General features: G+C 39.9%; 1 protein-coding gene across 1 annotated transcript; it reads right to left on the bottom strand.

The window, feature by feature from the left end:
• Window positions 1-11,518: 11,518 nt before the first annotated feature.
• Window positions 11,519-15,888, bottom strand: srek1ip1 (SREK1-interacting protein 1). The gene is made up of 5 exons (XM_061826164.1): window positions 15,643-15,888; window positions 15,290-15,337; window positions 14,967-15,101; window positions 14,132-14,204; window positions 11,519-13,992 (listed from the first exon to the last, which is right to left on the bottom strand). Exons 1-5 carry the CDS (start codon window positions 15,653-15,655, stop codon window positions 13,761-13,763), a joined length of 501 nt encoding a protein of 166 aa, XP_061682148.1. The 5' UTR covers window positions 15,656-15,888; the 3' UTR covers window positions 11,519-13,760.
• Between the last annotated feature and the right edge of the window lie 349 nt (window positions 15,889-16,237).

Genomic DNA, 16,237 nt, shown 5'->3' with positions numbered 1-16,237 from the left:
GCCTAAACTTAGATATTTCAGCCCACTTTTATCTTGAAAAGGCACCTCGTGGTAAATTGCAGATTGTTCTAATGTTGTTTTGGCAGTGGATATGGCAACATTTACTCAATTCTATAGAGTCGCATACACTCACAATCACTAAGTCTGGTCAGCAAAGAGTTTCTCCATGAAGTCATTTAAGTTGAACAAGTGAATAATATTTCTGTTGTTGGGTTTTGGGTAGCTGTGTGTCGGCTCCCATATATTATTACTACATTTTTTTTATATTTCTGTTCAGATTAAAAAAAAAAATAACTCCAAAGTTACAATTTATTCTTTACTTGGGTAGTTTTCTGACTCCTACATAAATATTTGGACAAGTACTATTTCATTTTACTCAAGGCATATTATTCCAAAGTAACAGTACTCTTACTTAAGTACAATATTTGGCTACTCTACCCACCTCTGCAACAGACACTTGTGAGGATAAGCAGCATGGAAAAAGAAAATGGGATGGATGTACATGAATTCAACTCCATTAAAGTTGTAAAATACAGAATTAATAAAGCACAGAATCTTGACAATGGCAAGGTAAGTCAGTTTTGAAAAAAATAAACAAACATGCTAGTGAACCTGTCTTATATAACAGTCCAAATGAATTACAAATGCAAAGTTGGCAAGCATGACTTTCCCAGGGTGGGAAAAGCAGCTAGTATTTGGAATGAGGGCATAACTCAAATCTCCCACTGATATAATCACTCACAATCCACACATGGAACTGCATGACCCAGGCCGCCACCAATCTCCAGCACAGATCAATCAGAGCTCTTCAACACTAGTCCTTTCAGCCCCAGGACCACCCTGGCCTGCTCCGTTGCTTCATTGTATAAACCTAAGAGAAAGAGTCGGGGCAGTGTTGCAAATGCAAGCAATGAGAAATTCACATTCAGCGGAGTACAATAATGCTAAAATCAGAAGGACTCTATTTAAAGAAAATGAATTTCCAAGTAATACATCGACAATGGGGTGGCACGGTGGTTGACCGGTGAGAGGGTCTGCCTCTCAGTTATGAGCGTCGGGGTTCAAGTCCTGGCTCCCCCTATGTGGAGTTTGTATGTTCTCCTCATGTCTGTGTATATTTTTTCTGGGTACTCCGATTCTCTCCCCCCCCCCCACCACAATCCCAACACATTCATGGTAGGTTGATTGAGGACTCTAAATTGTGTAATTGTGGGTGCAAATGTTTGTTTCTATGTGCCCCGGCAACCAGTTCAGGGTATACCTTGCCTCCTGGCCGAAGATAGCTGGTATAGGCTTCAGCACTCCTGTGCCCTTGTGAGGATAAGTGGGTCAGAAAATGGATGGATGGTTGGATGGATGGATGGATCGATAACTACAAAGGCTTTGCAACCATTGAATACACAAGGTTGAAGCAATGTTTAAACTCTCAAAACATTCATCATTTAATATTGACCAAAGTTAAACATAGTGCCCTTTTTACCTTTTTTAAAATCTAATTTTTCTTACTACATCTCTGACTCTTATAGTACAACGGGTTTGAAAATGCCCAACTTTATTTCCTTTCAATTAGTATCTTTTTTCTCAAAGTATTACATTTACTTTTCTCTTTTGTCACAGGTAAGTATCCTTCCCAAATGAGGACTTATGACTAAAAATAGTATTGCTTCCTCAAAGCCATTAAACTTTGACACTTACACATTATTTTGGATGTTGACAATGCAGTGGAACCTTTAAATTCAAAAAGTTGGACAGTCCATAATTTTGAAGCCTCATGTTATATACTTGGCGAATTTTTAAAATTAATACAAGTATGGCTGTCTTGTCAACATCTTTCTCTGTGGTTTGTCAAACTTATGTCCTTGAGCCGTTACCTTATCATGGAGGAGGGGTTTGTGGGTCCCGGTGATCCTAGGAGCCAGGTTGCCAGGGGTTTTATGCCCCTGGCAGAGTCACCTATGTTAATCAGCTCCTAGGTGAGGGATCAAACAAAGCAGAGATCCAAAGACCCCAACAATCTTGAAAAATATAAGAAAACGTTTTCCCTTGCCAAAACACGGGTCACTCGAGCTCCCTTGTAGAGCCAGGCCTGGAGGTGGGGCTCAGAGGCGAGCACCTGGTAGCTGGGCTTGCACCCATGGGCCCCGGCTGGGTACAGCTTCAAAGCGCCAACGTGGGTCCCCCTACTCATGGACTCACCACCTTTGGGAGGTGCCCAAAGGCAGGGACCTTGGCAATCTGATCCCTGGGTACAGAAACATGCAATGTCATCCCTCTGGCAGAGAAAGCGACCGAGGTGGTGTGTGAGTTCGAGTTCCAACTGCTAACAGTTCTTTGAGAGGGTTTGGATTTCTCTGCCTCAGTGCCTGTACTGTCGTAATGTACTCGTCACAATGGTGGATGAGAGGGTAGTCATCCTTCGCCTTTTGGTGGGTGGAGAGGTCCTGATTGTTGTTTGTGCCTGGTATGGTTCAGTGTACACACTGTTTTTGGAGTCTGTGGAGGGGGTGTTGGAGAGCACTCCTGCTGGGGAATCCATTGTTCTTCTGGGAGATTTCACTGCTGATGTGGAAGGATGTGATTGACACCGGACGCAAAGTGAAACCTGCCCTCTGTGGCTCAACAACATATTTTACTGCTTTAGCATTAGCTCAAAGTTAGCAATTCTATGTGGTTACATTTATTTATTATGTATTTATTCACAATATAGTCTACATGAGCATGCACTGGCCACGATCTTTGCATCATAAAAACATCTGGCCGTTTTATTTTGGTGACAAGGGTTCTTGGGTCCCAAACCAAAAATGAACTTTTGGACTATTTTTTGGTGGCCAAAATTTCGGTGCATCACTAATTTGAAACTCACTGTGAACAATAATTGAGAATGCATACTGTATTTATGAAGTGTCTTGTGTATATTATGTGTAAATGATGTTATATGTGAAAAAGCCTACTTGGAAATTAAAAAAAAACAGGATTTGATATTCAAATACAGGATTGAGCATTAAAATTTGCAGTAGTTGAAATGTCAATTGTTTTTACTTTCCAATAACTTGGAATCTGGAATATGAGGTTCAGGCAGAAAAATATTCTTTCATCCTCCCATCAGTCTCATTCACTTTATCAACCCTCATTCTATATTTGCTCTCTTTCATTTGTTGCCAGTCTTCCTCACTCTCACCTTTCCCATGCGCTGCAGGCGTGGTTATAGCCAAATCCCCGAGTGAATGACTGAGAAAACATCTCTGGTTACCTCCGTTTCTGTGCTTATGCTCCTTACCAATTTTTACAACTGCTGTGTTTGAAGTAATGAATGAAAAATGATAACATTCTAAGTTTGACCTAAAAAAAAGAGCTGGGTGAGAAAAAAGTCACTGGTGTGGAAGCGTGGCATCGTTGTTTAATAAATTTTTGGGATCCTACTTCCTAAAGCACAATGTGATCTTAATATGACAACATTCTAAGTTTGACCTAAAAAAAAAAGAGCCGGGTGAGAAAAAAGTCACTGGTGTGGAAGCGTGGCATCGTTGTTCAATACATTTTTGGGATCCTACTTCCTAAAGCACGATGTGATCTTAATATGACAGTTAAATGTATCTTCATTTTGACTTTTTGTGGTGTTTACTTTGCAAAGGTTTTGCATACATTTTCTAAGATCTGAATCATTCCCCATTTATTTGTACTGTACAAGATTTTCATCGTAACGCAGGGCCCTTTGACAATGGATGAGTTTGTTAGTATTCGGTGTAAAAAACTGAAGCACATTTAAATGGAAAATCCTTTATCCTCACTGTGGCTAATCTAAGACATTGCATCACTAAAATATGGTTTAGGCTAATACTTTATCAGCTTTGGTAAAATATGGCCATTTTTCATTTTCCTCTGAAATGGACTCCATCTGCTATCCTTCTTGGACTTTAAGATGTGTATTTATTATGTCATTTTTCTCTTATTTTGACAATGCATCTTTACTGTATTTCCCCTGTAGGGAAAATAAAATATATTTTCCTTGTAGAAGATGAAGGTTGTTTTTCTGTAGTAGCTTCAGAACCTGAAGACATAAAATGTGAGGTGTTCCTCCACATTAAATGTCAAAGTATTTTCTAAAAGCAGTGGTGAAAGTCCCTGAAATGAAGATAAAAACTTTATCCTCTGTGTTGCAGAACAAGGTTCCAACACAAAACAGCTCTTTGTTGTTTTCCTTCGACAAAAAGTGATTAGCTCAAAATTTCTCCAGTATTTGGCAGAGAATTAACTGCATTGATGTTGACAATTAAAACCCAAGCTTGCAGGAGTTACTGAATAACTTATCTTGAAGAGAACAACATTGCCGTGAACGCACGCCTACACATTTCCCCTGCTCCCTAATAGGCTTTGTCTTTCTTCCCTGTTCTCTCAGATTGTAAATCCATTTCAGAAAAAAAAACATACGTACATTTGTGGTCCCAAACTAGCAGGAGAGGGGATGCAGAATTCAACACTTGAACAAGTAGACATTAAAATGGTATAACAGCTACCACAATGCTAGAAAAGATGATGTGCTGTAACTGTACTGTGGTTATTAGTGTGTTGATACATGAGTAATGTGTTGTTACTGTGTCATTATAGATGTCCTGGGAAACTTACAGCTCTGATAATAAGGCTTTGAACTCAGGTTATATTATGGTTGCAATTTCATGTAGTAAAGTAACCTAACCCTGTCCTCCAGCTTCAGCTGTTCTAATCTTTTTAGGGGAGAATAAAAGTATGCGTAAAGACTGAAAAAGTCTCATTATATCATTCAAGTGCCTAAATTACACAGCCCACATATGAGATTAAAAGTGATTCTGTAAAAGTGTGACTGTCTACAACAGCTTCAGTGAAGCTATGCAACCATACAGATCCTGAGGTCAAATTTGTGCAGTGCGCTCATTAAATGGCCTTGAGTAAGGCACCTAACTCACCAACTGAAAAATATTCCTAAAAAGAAACATTGTGATCAGAGGGTTCCTGGTTTGTATCCATGCACCAGCTGGGAGACTCTTTGGGCAAAATGAGCAATATGAAGACCTTTTTCCTAACAAGAGAAAAAAAAAGGAGGGTATATATGACTGTGCTCATAAGGGAAACAAGGTTGAAAATGATGTAAGAGAATGAAAAATGACTTGCTTTAACTATTGTGTTCCCTTCTGGTCTATTCTGATGTTTGTCTGTTTTTTTTTTTTTTTTTTTTTTTTTTTTTTTACAAACCAAGGTAAAATAACTTCACATTTCACAACAATACACAACCCTTTAAATACAAATATGCAGGAGAAAGAGCGTTCAAAAATTCACAAAAATAATATGATCCTCGAGGGTGCATGGCACTTCACCCAACCAGTCTACATATGTTTTGTGGACTTGGAAAAGGCATTGGATCATGTCCCTCGGGGAGTCCTGTAGAGGAGCTTCATGAGTATGGGGTACTGAACCACCTGATACAGCTGTACGACCCCTGTAAGACTGGTGTCAGAGTTTGGGGTGGTACTGCTGACAGTAAGTCTGACTCGTTTCCAGTGAGGGTTTGACTTTTCCAAGGCTGCCCTTTGTCACTGGTTCTATTCATAAATTTTATGGACAGAATTCGTAGGTGCAGAAGGGCTCCGGTTTGGTGGCCTCAATATTGCATCCCTGGTTTTTGAAGAAGATGTGGTTCTGTTGGCTTCATCAAGCCATGATCGTTTATTCTCACAGGAATGCTTGGCAGTCGAGAGTGAAGCGGCAGGGATGAGAATCAGCTCCTCCAAATCTAAGTCCTCTGTTGAAAAAGGGTGATATGCCCTCTCCAGGTTGGGGATGAGATCCTACCTCAACTCGAGGTATTCAAGTATCTTGGGGTATTGTTCACAAGCTAGGGAAGAATGCAACAGGAAATCAACAGGCGGATCGTTGCAGTGTCCGTCGTGATGCGGACTTTGTATTGGTCCCGATGGTAAAGAAGAAACTAAGCCAAAAGGTGAAGCTCTCAATTTACTGGTTAATCTATGTTCCTACCCCAACCTATGGTCACAAGATGTGGGTTGTGACTGAAAGAACTAGAGCCTGGATACAAGTGGCCAAAATGTGTTTCCTCCGCAGGGTGTCCAGGCTCTCCCTTAGAGATAAGGTGAGAACTTCGGTCATCCAGGAGGATCTTGGAATAGAGCCACTGCACTTCCAAATTGAGAGGAGCTTGATGAGGTGGCTGGGGCATCTGATTTGGATGACTTCTGGACACCTCCCAGGAAGAGAACACATGGACGACCCAGGACACACTGGAGAGACTACATCACTCGGCTGGCCTGGGAACACCATGTGATCTCCCTGGAAGAGCTGGATGAAGTGGCTGGAGAGAGAAAGAGAGGTCTGGGCATTCCTACTAAAGCTACCACTCACACAACCTGACCTTGGATAAGAGGATAGAAAATGGATGGATGGATAATATGACCCAAATTGTCTTTAAACCCAGTCAGATAGTAGATACTAGAAATATTTTACAAGTTGCGATGTTTAGGGGTCTTGCTGAAGGTACAAGCTCTCAACCTTTGTTTTTTTTTTCAAGTTATTGTCAGGCAGAATCACTCCTGCAACCTGGACTTGTGAGAGACTTGGGTCGATGTCATATAAAGAAGATGGGTTTTGATTCTGCTTTAGATGGGTCTTACAACATTTTGCATCAGAATATGTAAGCCAGGCTATAGTTTGGGAAGCACCCTGTTTGATCTGGTGGTCAATCATGTTGGAGCATCTATCTCTCATCTTAAAGGCACACAATTTTGATATAATTCTTCAAATGAGTCTCATTAAATATTTTTTTATTTCTCAGGTAGCTAGAGTTTCCATCATTTCCACTGACATTATTGTTGCATGTGTACTACTACTGCAAGTTGCCATTGGACAAAAAAAAGTATCTGTTACTCTAATGGACGCTTATTCCTTCTGGTTCTTTGCAAGCATTGAAGTCAAGACAGGTCATCTATGGTGGTCATACAAAATATGATCCAATGCCACACTGCATAAAGTCCCCTATTTGAGCCATGAACTTGGTCGACTCTGACAAAACTTCAACAACCCAAAAAGTTTTCAAGAGAATGTCCTCACCCCATTTGGCTCCTTATTATCTTTACTTGTGGGTTTTGGGAGTATGTTGAACACGCTTCCTGTGAAGCTGTGTGGTATTTCTTACAGCCTCTTTTTTGTATGACTTGAGACATATGGATTACAGTCTATTTATCCTAGGGGTTATTCTCTACTTTTGCTGTTTTAAGGGCCACAATAGGAAGAGAGGAATGAAATCTAAGATGTAGAACCTAAATTGGTAGCAAATGTAAAGCCTCCAATCTGCACTTGTCCTCAAGTAAGTACAACTGTGAAACAATATTTCAATAGTAGTCGCAGACACACAACTGGCGCCATCTCTAATTGGGCTGCTCCCATCAGAATGTATCACAAGTGATTTTCATTTAATTTCAGGGAATATTTAGAGTAGAGTATGATTTTCTGTGTAGTGTAGGAGGCACATGAGCAAAGGTTTGCAAATAAAACATTCAACAGTAATTCCTATATTGGTGTAAGGTAGTTTAATGGAGTAGTGATTCAGGTTGAGATTATGGAGTTTGAATAAACTTGACAAATTTCAAAATTTTAATTTTTATTGCATTTTTATTTCTCCAGTTAAGGCAATTGAGAACAGATTGTCATTTGCATTGCTGACCTAGCAGCAGAGAACAAAGTAAGCAAATGAAAAAAAGGAAATACAAATACAAAAAGCAAACAGTCCAGTGTAATATACTGTGTAGTTAGATAGTTAGTTACATAATACATTATATTACATCATACCACATGGTGAATAAAAAAGTTGCTAAAAGACACTGCAGTGAACATGGACAACATCCCTCAAAAACTTTTTACATTATTATATTGGAAAGAATGAATTAAATTCTTTTGTTGTTGTTGCAAATGTTGCAGTTGTATGGGATAGAAAATTGAAAAGAATATTGACCAAAAACAGTCCAGATTTTATAAACAAAGAGATTTAAAAAAAACCTTGTCTTAATAAAATTCAAAATATTTTACTGTATTGAATAGTACATTCCTTAAATTCTATGCTGCCTGACTTCTGTTTCTGATGGCATCCATCCATCCATCCATCCGTATTCCTCTTCTTATCTGAGATTAGGTCACGGGGACAGCAGTTTAAGCAGGGAAACAAAGACTTCCCTTTCCCAAGCTTCTTAGTCCAGCTCTTCCGTGGGGTTCCCGAGACATTCCATGGCCATCTGAGAGACATCGTCCCGCCAACGTGTCCTCTGGGCCTCCACTTGGTGGGGCATGCACAGAACACTTCACCAGGGAGGAGTCCAGATGGCAAACTAACCAGATGCCATAGTCACCTCATCTGTCTCAGCTCAATGCGGAAGAGCAGCTGCTCGACACTGAGTAAATCCCTGATGACCGAGCTTCATATACTATCTTCAAGGGAGAGTCTGGACACCATGTGGAGGAAACTCATTCCTTGTTCTTTCAGTCACGACCCACCGCTCATGACCAAAGGAGAGGGTAGGAATGTAGATTGACTGGTAAATAGAGAATATTGCCTAATGGCTCTTTCTTTACCATGACAGACCGATACAGACTTCCTATCACTGCAACTGTTGCACTGAACTGTTTACTGCAACTGTTGCACTGAACTGTTTCTTTATCTCTCGCTCCATTCTTCCCTTGCTTGTGATGTCATGATGTATCTCCCTGACATGAAGATGGGAACCCACCCTTTTTCAATTGAGTACTACGGTCTCAGATTTGGAGGGACTGATTTTCATCACTGCTGCTTTAGACTCATCTGTAAACTGTTCCAGCGAGAGTGTGAGATCACTGCTTCATGAAGCAATCAGAACCAATGTCATCACCAAAAAGCAGTGACATGATACTGATGACATTGAACCGGATCCCCCACAGGATTCCCTGAAGGACACTGTTGAACGCCTTCTCTGAGTCCACAAAAACATGTCAACTGTTTGGACAAACTCCCATGCAACCTTAAGAACCCTGCTGAGAGAGTGGAGCTGGTCCACTGTTTCATGGCCAGTACGAAAACCACAGTGCTCCTCTTGGATTTAAGATTTGACTACCTGGCAGATCCCCCTCTCTAGAATCTCTGATGAGACCTTATCAGGGAGGCTGAAGAGTGTGATCCCCCTGCATTTTGAACACGTGCTCCAGTCCCTCTTTTTAAAAGGGGGATCACAACCCCAGTCTATCAATCCAGAAGCACTGTCCCCGATGTCACACAATGTTGCAGAGATGTGTCAACCAGGACAACCCCACAACATCCAGAGTCTTTACGAAGTCAGGGTGGATCTCATCCACACTTGGGAACATACCACCATGGAGGTTTTTAACCACATTAGTGACCTTGAAGAGAAACCAGCACAGAGTCCCCAGATGCTTACTAACAGGAAGGCATGCAATGGAATTTAGGTCCTCAAAGTTTTTGGTCTACTGACTCACTACGTCCAGAGATGAGGTCAGCAGGGTACAATCTCCACTATCCACAGTGCTGAAGGGCAAGAATTTCCTCAAAGCTGTCAGGAAGTCGTTCTTCATGGTCTTATCGAATGCCTCCCATCCCTGAGTTTTTGGCATAGTGAGCACCAAAGCTGCTTTCTTCTTGTCTAGCTGGTACCCATCAGCTGTGTGAAATGGAAGGGTGGGTACTCTGAACTGCTGTTTGGTGGATAGGTACAAACAACAAACAGGTCTAGTCCCCCACCCAAAGGCAGAGGTAGGCTACCCTCTCATCCATCCCAATGTACAGGCACCGAGTTGGGGTGTAATAAGTATGCCCACACCCGCTCTTCGCCTCTCACCATGGGCAAATGCAGAGTGAAAAAGTGTCCAACCTTTCTCAAGAGTACTGGTACAGAAACCCAACCTTTGTGAAGAGGTGAAATCTACTATATCTAGTCAGAAGTTCTCAACTTTGCACAGGGAGAGGTTCCAATTTTTATACAGGCCAGTGCTTCATGAATGAATAAAAAAAATGTGTTTTGCAATTGAAAGTTTTGCAAGTGTGTGATGTCACCAGAAAAAAAATTACAGCAATTCTGTTGCCCTGTTGCTGTGACTTAGTAACCTCATTTTAGAATGCATTAAAGCAGTATAAGTTAGGGTCTTCCATGGCAAAATGTGCACCAAGTGTGTTGTGGTTCCACTACTGTGTATTGAATATATCAATGGATCTAGACTCCCATGGGTATATTTTTCGCCAATGCACTACTGAGTATTTGAATACATACAATCTTATTGGAATTGGCACCTTGTTAATGCCTGGACGACTCAGTCATTCTGGTCAGTCGATGCGCCACCCCACCCAGAAAAAAAAAAAAAAAACTATTTAGTCTCCGTCTAACATGAATGCACCAAAGATGTTTGCATGGAGGTTCATTCGTGGCACTGCTGCTGTTAAATTTCTCTTCTAAGGGACTTTGAAAATCTAATTTTCATGCAAATGGCTCCATGGAGTCACATTTGCTTGCTGTTTTCCTGTGCAGCTCAAAAGGCTCAATAAAAGCCAATGAGCTGAGGGGAACTAATTGTTGTTGTCACAAAGAGCATATGTTTTACTCAGTATGGCTGCTTGTGGACAGTTCTACTTTGGCTTCATGTAATGATCTCCTACATTCTGGGCCATTATGAAGTTTACTACTTTTAAGGGTTAATGTATTTCACCAATATTTGAAAGGAGTAAGTATAGAAAATCCTCCACAAATTGATAGTAGCAAGGTCACTAGTCCACTGTAATTGACGTGCTTTGTCATTCCATAATTGGGTCTTTTCTGATTCTGGTGGGAAGGCGGGAATCAGGCTCTAATTATGTTTAAGAGTGTGTACCATGCTTAATTTGTTGGTATTCAAGAGTGCATGTATGTATATATATATATCCATCTTCTTCACCGCTTATCCTCATGAGGGTCGCAAGGAGCGCTGGAGCCTATGCCAGCTGTCAACGGGCATGAGGCAGGGTACACCCTGAACTGGTTGCCAGCCAATCGCAGGGCACATCGAGACAAACAGCCGCACTCACAATCACACCTAGGGGGAATTTAGAGTGTCCAAATAATGTTGCATGTTTTTGGAATGTGGGAGGAAACCGGAGTGCCCGGAGAAAACCCACACAGGCACGGGGAGAACATATAAACTCCACACAGGCGGGTCTGGGATTGAACCCGGACCTCAAAACTGTAAATGTACAATGTTTGTTATATTTTTTCCCCCCCAAGTCATTTTCTTGGCAAGTAGTTAAAAAGGATTCTTCTGTTGCGTTTCATCGGGCAAGTCAGAAGTTTCTTACAGTAAACATGATGCGAGTTAACTTCAATGTCATGCTGCTATAACTCGTTATTGCTGGAACTTTCTTTGAACGGAAAGCATGGTGTGATTGCCAGCTGTCTAGTGTACTATAGCTGTGTTGCTTAACCATTATTGAGCCAAGACTTCTATTTTATATTTGAAAAATGCCATTGCACACCACCAAACACGAAAAAAATAAATGATCTTGTCGCAGTTTATTCAAAAATCAAAATAGTGTGACATTTGGGGCCATTCAGTTAAACACATAGCTGGTATGCTCAAAGAAAGCTGTGAATTTATTCTACTGAATGAATGGCAACAGGTGGAAGGATAGACATTAACTTCCACTTTTCAATGGGATAACATGTAATTGTTCTGGCTCTCACAAAACGTCACCAGGTAGATGACCAAAGATATAGTTGTAATGATTTTCAGACACAGCCACACGGTTGACAAGTGGTCAGCACATTCAAAGTTCCGAGGTTGGGCTCCATCTTTCCTGTGTGGCGTTCGCGTGTTCTCGGTACGTCTGTTGTCTTATATTGAGTAAAACAGAAGCATATAGTGGAGCAAAAATGTTTTAAGTCAGTTATCCCACTTAAAAAGATGAGAGGCCTGTAATTTTCTCCAAATGTAAATCCAGGTCCCGGAAATGCTTGAATAATGGTGGGTGTGATCACTGTCATGCTGAAAGACCCAGCAACGTTTCATCTTCAGTGCTTTTGCTGATGAAAGTTGGTTTTCACTTAAAAACTCACAATACTTGGCCCTTTCATTCTTTTCTTTACATGAATCAGTCGCAGAAAACCAGCCCGACACCATTATGGTTTCACTCGCATGTTTCACAGTAGGTATGGTGTTCTTTGGATGAAACTCACCATTCTCTCCTCAAAACACAAGTTGAGTTTTAACAAAAAGTTGAGATCTTACCAAAAGGTTCTATGTTAATTTCATATAACCATATACAGACAGGCCTGGACGTGTACTAGCTTAAGCAGGGGGGCACGCCTGGGACAGGAGGATTTGAGTTCCCTTCCGGCGTACTTTGTTAATTTGATCCTAGCTCTCTACAGGTCATTTTGTCCTTTGAAAGATCTTTGATCTTGACCATAGTGAAGTTTGGAGTGCGACTGTTTGAGCATTTGGACATGTGTCTTTTATACTGATGAGTTCAAACAGGTTCCATTAATACAGGTCACGAGTGGAAGACAAAAGAGCCTCTTTCATAAGAGGTTACAGGTCTGTGGGAGAACGGAATCTTGTTTGTAAGTGAGTACTTATTTTACTGAGGAATTTACCAAATACAGTACTTATTTTACAGAATAATTCACCAATTAATTCATTAAAAAAAAATCAGATAATTCCCATTTTGCCTCTCAGAGGTTAGCTATTGTATCTAAATGAGGAATATTAGAGGCCTCTCTGACCTTTTTAAGTTGGTCTAAACTTAAAGACTTAAGTTTAAGTTTTTAAGTTTAACTTGCCTAATTGGTGGCTGGAAAAAACCTTTTTGCCCCACTGTATGTTACAGAAGTCCACACTGAAAGAAGTGAGTGGGATAATTAAAGTTCTACTGAGACACAAAACCCCATTTGTTTATAAGCTGGTACATACTTTAAAAAAGCAAGACTATTCAAATGAGCCTTCAGAAATTGCCATTATGTGATAAGACTGTACGTATAATTGCATGCTGCTGCCATCTACAGGAAAGTATTCTGTTTCACCGCCAAAGTTTTCCTTTGTGCATCCTTGTATTAGGTCAAATACTGCATGCATATTACCTGTGATTGTTAATAAAACAATAACAGATTACACATTTGTTTTAAGTACAATGATCATTGACTGAGTCACTCAGGATCAAGATTTTAGATTAACATTTTGTTATTTTGTGCACAATTAAGATAGGACGACATTTGCTATGATTTTAAATTCCACAAAAGCAAGGGTGCGTGTATATTTATTTTTCTTGGTTATCTTTCAAAGATCAATAATAGCTGTCATAAACTGACAAAAGATCATCAATCAGACATGTAAAATTAACATCAAAGTTACTCAGGAATTGGCTGTTCTGAAAAAGAATTAAAAGTGAAAAGGTTGCTTCTTTGAGTATTGAGGTATCATATAACCAGTCATGACCTCTAACCATTAGATAACCTTATTTGGTATTTGTTCTAAAAACCTACAGTTAAAAGAGAAGACCTGATTTATCACTTTTTGGCAAATTCCTTTGTACTTTACACCTTTCCTAAACAACCCAAAATGTTTCCACAAGTGTGGAAAGGCCGCCGCTCTTTTCAAGTAGCTCTCCCAAAACTACACCCCTCCACCGAGGAACAGTTCATTTTAACAAAGTAATTTTTGTATTTTGTCAAGAAAACTCAATGGAATGGAAAAAATGGACCCCTGGATAAAGTTCAGTCACTGTCTGATTCACTTGAGCTGGAGGAGGAAGAGGAGCTTTCCTGTTTTTTCTTTGTTTGTCTCTTTTTATGCTTTCCATGCTCCCGTTTGTTCTTCTTGCTTTTCTTCTTGTGACTTTTAAGTTTCTTTTTCTTTCGGCGGGTCTCGTCATCAGACCTGGAGAGGGACCTGCTGCGTTTCTTTTTTTTCCTGGTAGGCTCTTCATCACTTGATGGTGAGGAATATCTAAGAAGTAACATAAATGCATAAAGAAAAGACTCTGTGGAACACAGACTTGTGCTGTGGATGAACCTAAAGAAAATTGTGGAACTCATCATAATGAAAACTGACAAACGCTGTCCTCCGCTCAATGAAAATAACATACCTTTTTCTTGATTTTCTTTCTTTGTTCCTCTTCTGCTTATGCCTCGCTTTTCTATGGTCATCATTAGGAGAGTCTAACACAGAAATACAGTCAACAATCTAATGTGGGGATGCATCAATACCAACATCAATGCTGATCTTTACATCTGATCTTGAGGGGGAAATAAACTGATATTACTTTTCCAGCACGACAGGGAGAATAGCAGCCACTTTAGCCATGTGGAGATAAGTTAACAAGGATGGATGAAAAAACGTTATTAGCCGACTGTGGACAGAAGCGGTTGAGCAGCGAGCTATAATGCAAGCATCTCCAAAAATGTTCTTTATTTTCAATTTTTTGTTCAATTAATGTCCAAAATATATGTAATAATAATATTACTTCACATTGGAGGATTTATTGTACATATGAATTTTGAACAACGTCCTACTTTAAACCCCATAAAACTGAAATACTTTGTGTTACAGGCTACATTTGAGTGAAATATGTGGCATGACTGTTAGAAAGGCAAGCAGTTCGATGTGAAAATGGTAGTTGCAAGTTTATACACTGTCAAGTGTTACACAGCATTTGACTGATGGTTATACCATGTTCAAGAGAAGATTTTGTTTTTCTAAACAGACTTTCATTCTAAGAAATCACAACTTCAAGATCTCGTAGCATTATCAAGTGTTGGTACTCATCAGTGAGTTCTTACATGTTTTACTTGTTCTCTGTCTGAAAGAAAATCTCTAATCTCATGTAAAATGTAAGCAGACACAACACCAACTAATCATTTTCATGTTTATCAGACGCTGCGTTGTTGGTATTAGGATGTGGTTTGAATATGATGTCTTACCTCTGCGACTTTGCCCGCTTCGACCCAGGACTTCCTCTTCACTTTCCTCAGTGCTGGTGCTACTTACATCCAGAACTATGTCTTTCTGGGGGTCAACTCTCACAAAATTTCGGCACTCGAAGGTCAAGTGGCCAGCTTAAAAAAAAAAAAAAAAAAAAGGAGAGAGAGAGAGATAGAGAGACTTGAACAATAATTACAAATACAGTAGTGCTAAAAAGTTGTTTGGTCTTTGCTTGAGTTTCACTCAAGCGAATCACTGGCCAAATGTAAATCATCCAGGCTGGTGTGAACAAATCCTGTGACTTACTCAAATGTTTACTTACGATATCCGCATTTCTTGCATCCAGCTCTGATACTGTCCTTATTCGGGCCTGTGCAATTAAACAGGATAGGTAGATATGGGTATGTTGTAACAAAAACAGTGTATTGGGAGCATCACGAAATTTCGGATATATGTTTTGAAGTACTGCATTAACTCACACCAGTACCTCAAATACTGTATTGAGTAAAATTCCAAGAACACAAAAGAAGGAATTCAATCACATCAGTACAGTGCTGGAGTCGGTTCTTCGGCGAACAAAAGTTAGCAACATCTCCAATTACTAACAAAAACGCGGAGTATATTAAATAACCAAATGTATACATAGAAACGTACAGTTACTGAATTCATACGTACCAGGAACCGCCATAACTGTCGGAATGGTCAGAGTTTTCACCCAAAATAATACCGGGTAGAACAAAGACTTCCGGGAAAAGAATTATTTGTTCCGTCCTCTGGATCTGCTTGGTTTTACTTCTGGAAACGCACCGTAGCCATTCTTGTCGAGGGAATAATTTTTACACGACTGTTGATCATTTCATGGTAATACTTGGGAAGACGAAGTGGCAATCGTAAAAACTAAAATAATGTCGAAACACGACAGCCACGATAACGCACCAGCTGGACAGTCAACTGTCTAACATTACCTTTCCACAAGGTGTCGCACGTTAAGCACTTTCTAATCAAATCTCATTTTATCTTATTGAAAAAGTACCAAATTTCTGCCAACACGAGCGACAAAATTGACAAAAATTATCTTTCTGAGTTTTTGACACTGTTAAGATACGCGTTATTTATTTTAATGTGTTTGTAGAGTTGCATGGAGTTAACAATTCAGTTTCAAAAGGTATATGATAATTGAATGGCACTATAAGACCTAATGTGAGTAACAATTGAATAATGGTCTTTCACAGACTATAATTAAGCCATCTGAATTGATGACATACAGTAT

Source organism: Syngnathoides biaculeatus, chromosome 7, assembly GCF_019802595.1.
Source record: "Syngnathoides biaculeatus isolate LvHL_M chromosome 7, ASM1980259v1, whole genome shotgun sequence".
Taxonomy (NCBI): domain Eukaryota; kingdom Metazoa; phylum Chordata; class Actinopteri; order Syngnathiformes; family Syngnathidae; genus Syngnathoides; species Syngnathoides biaculeatus.
This window is presented reverse-complemented; position numbering and strand designations above follow the sequence as displayed.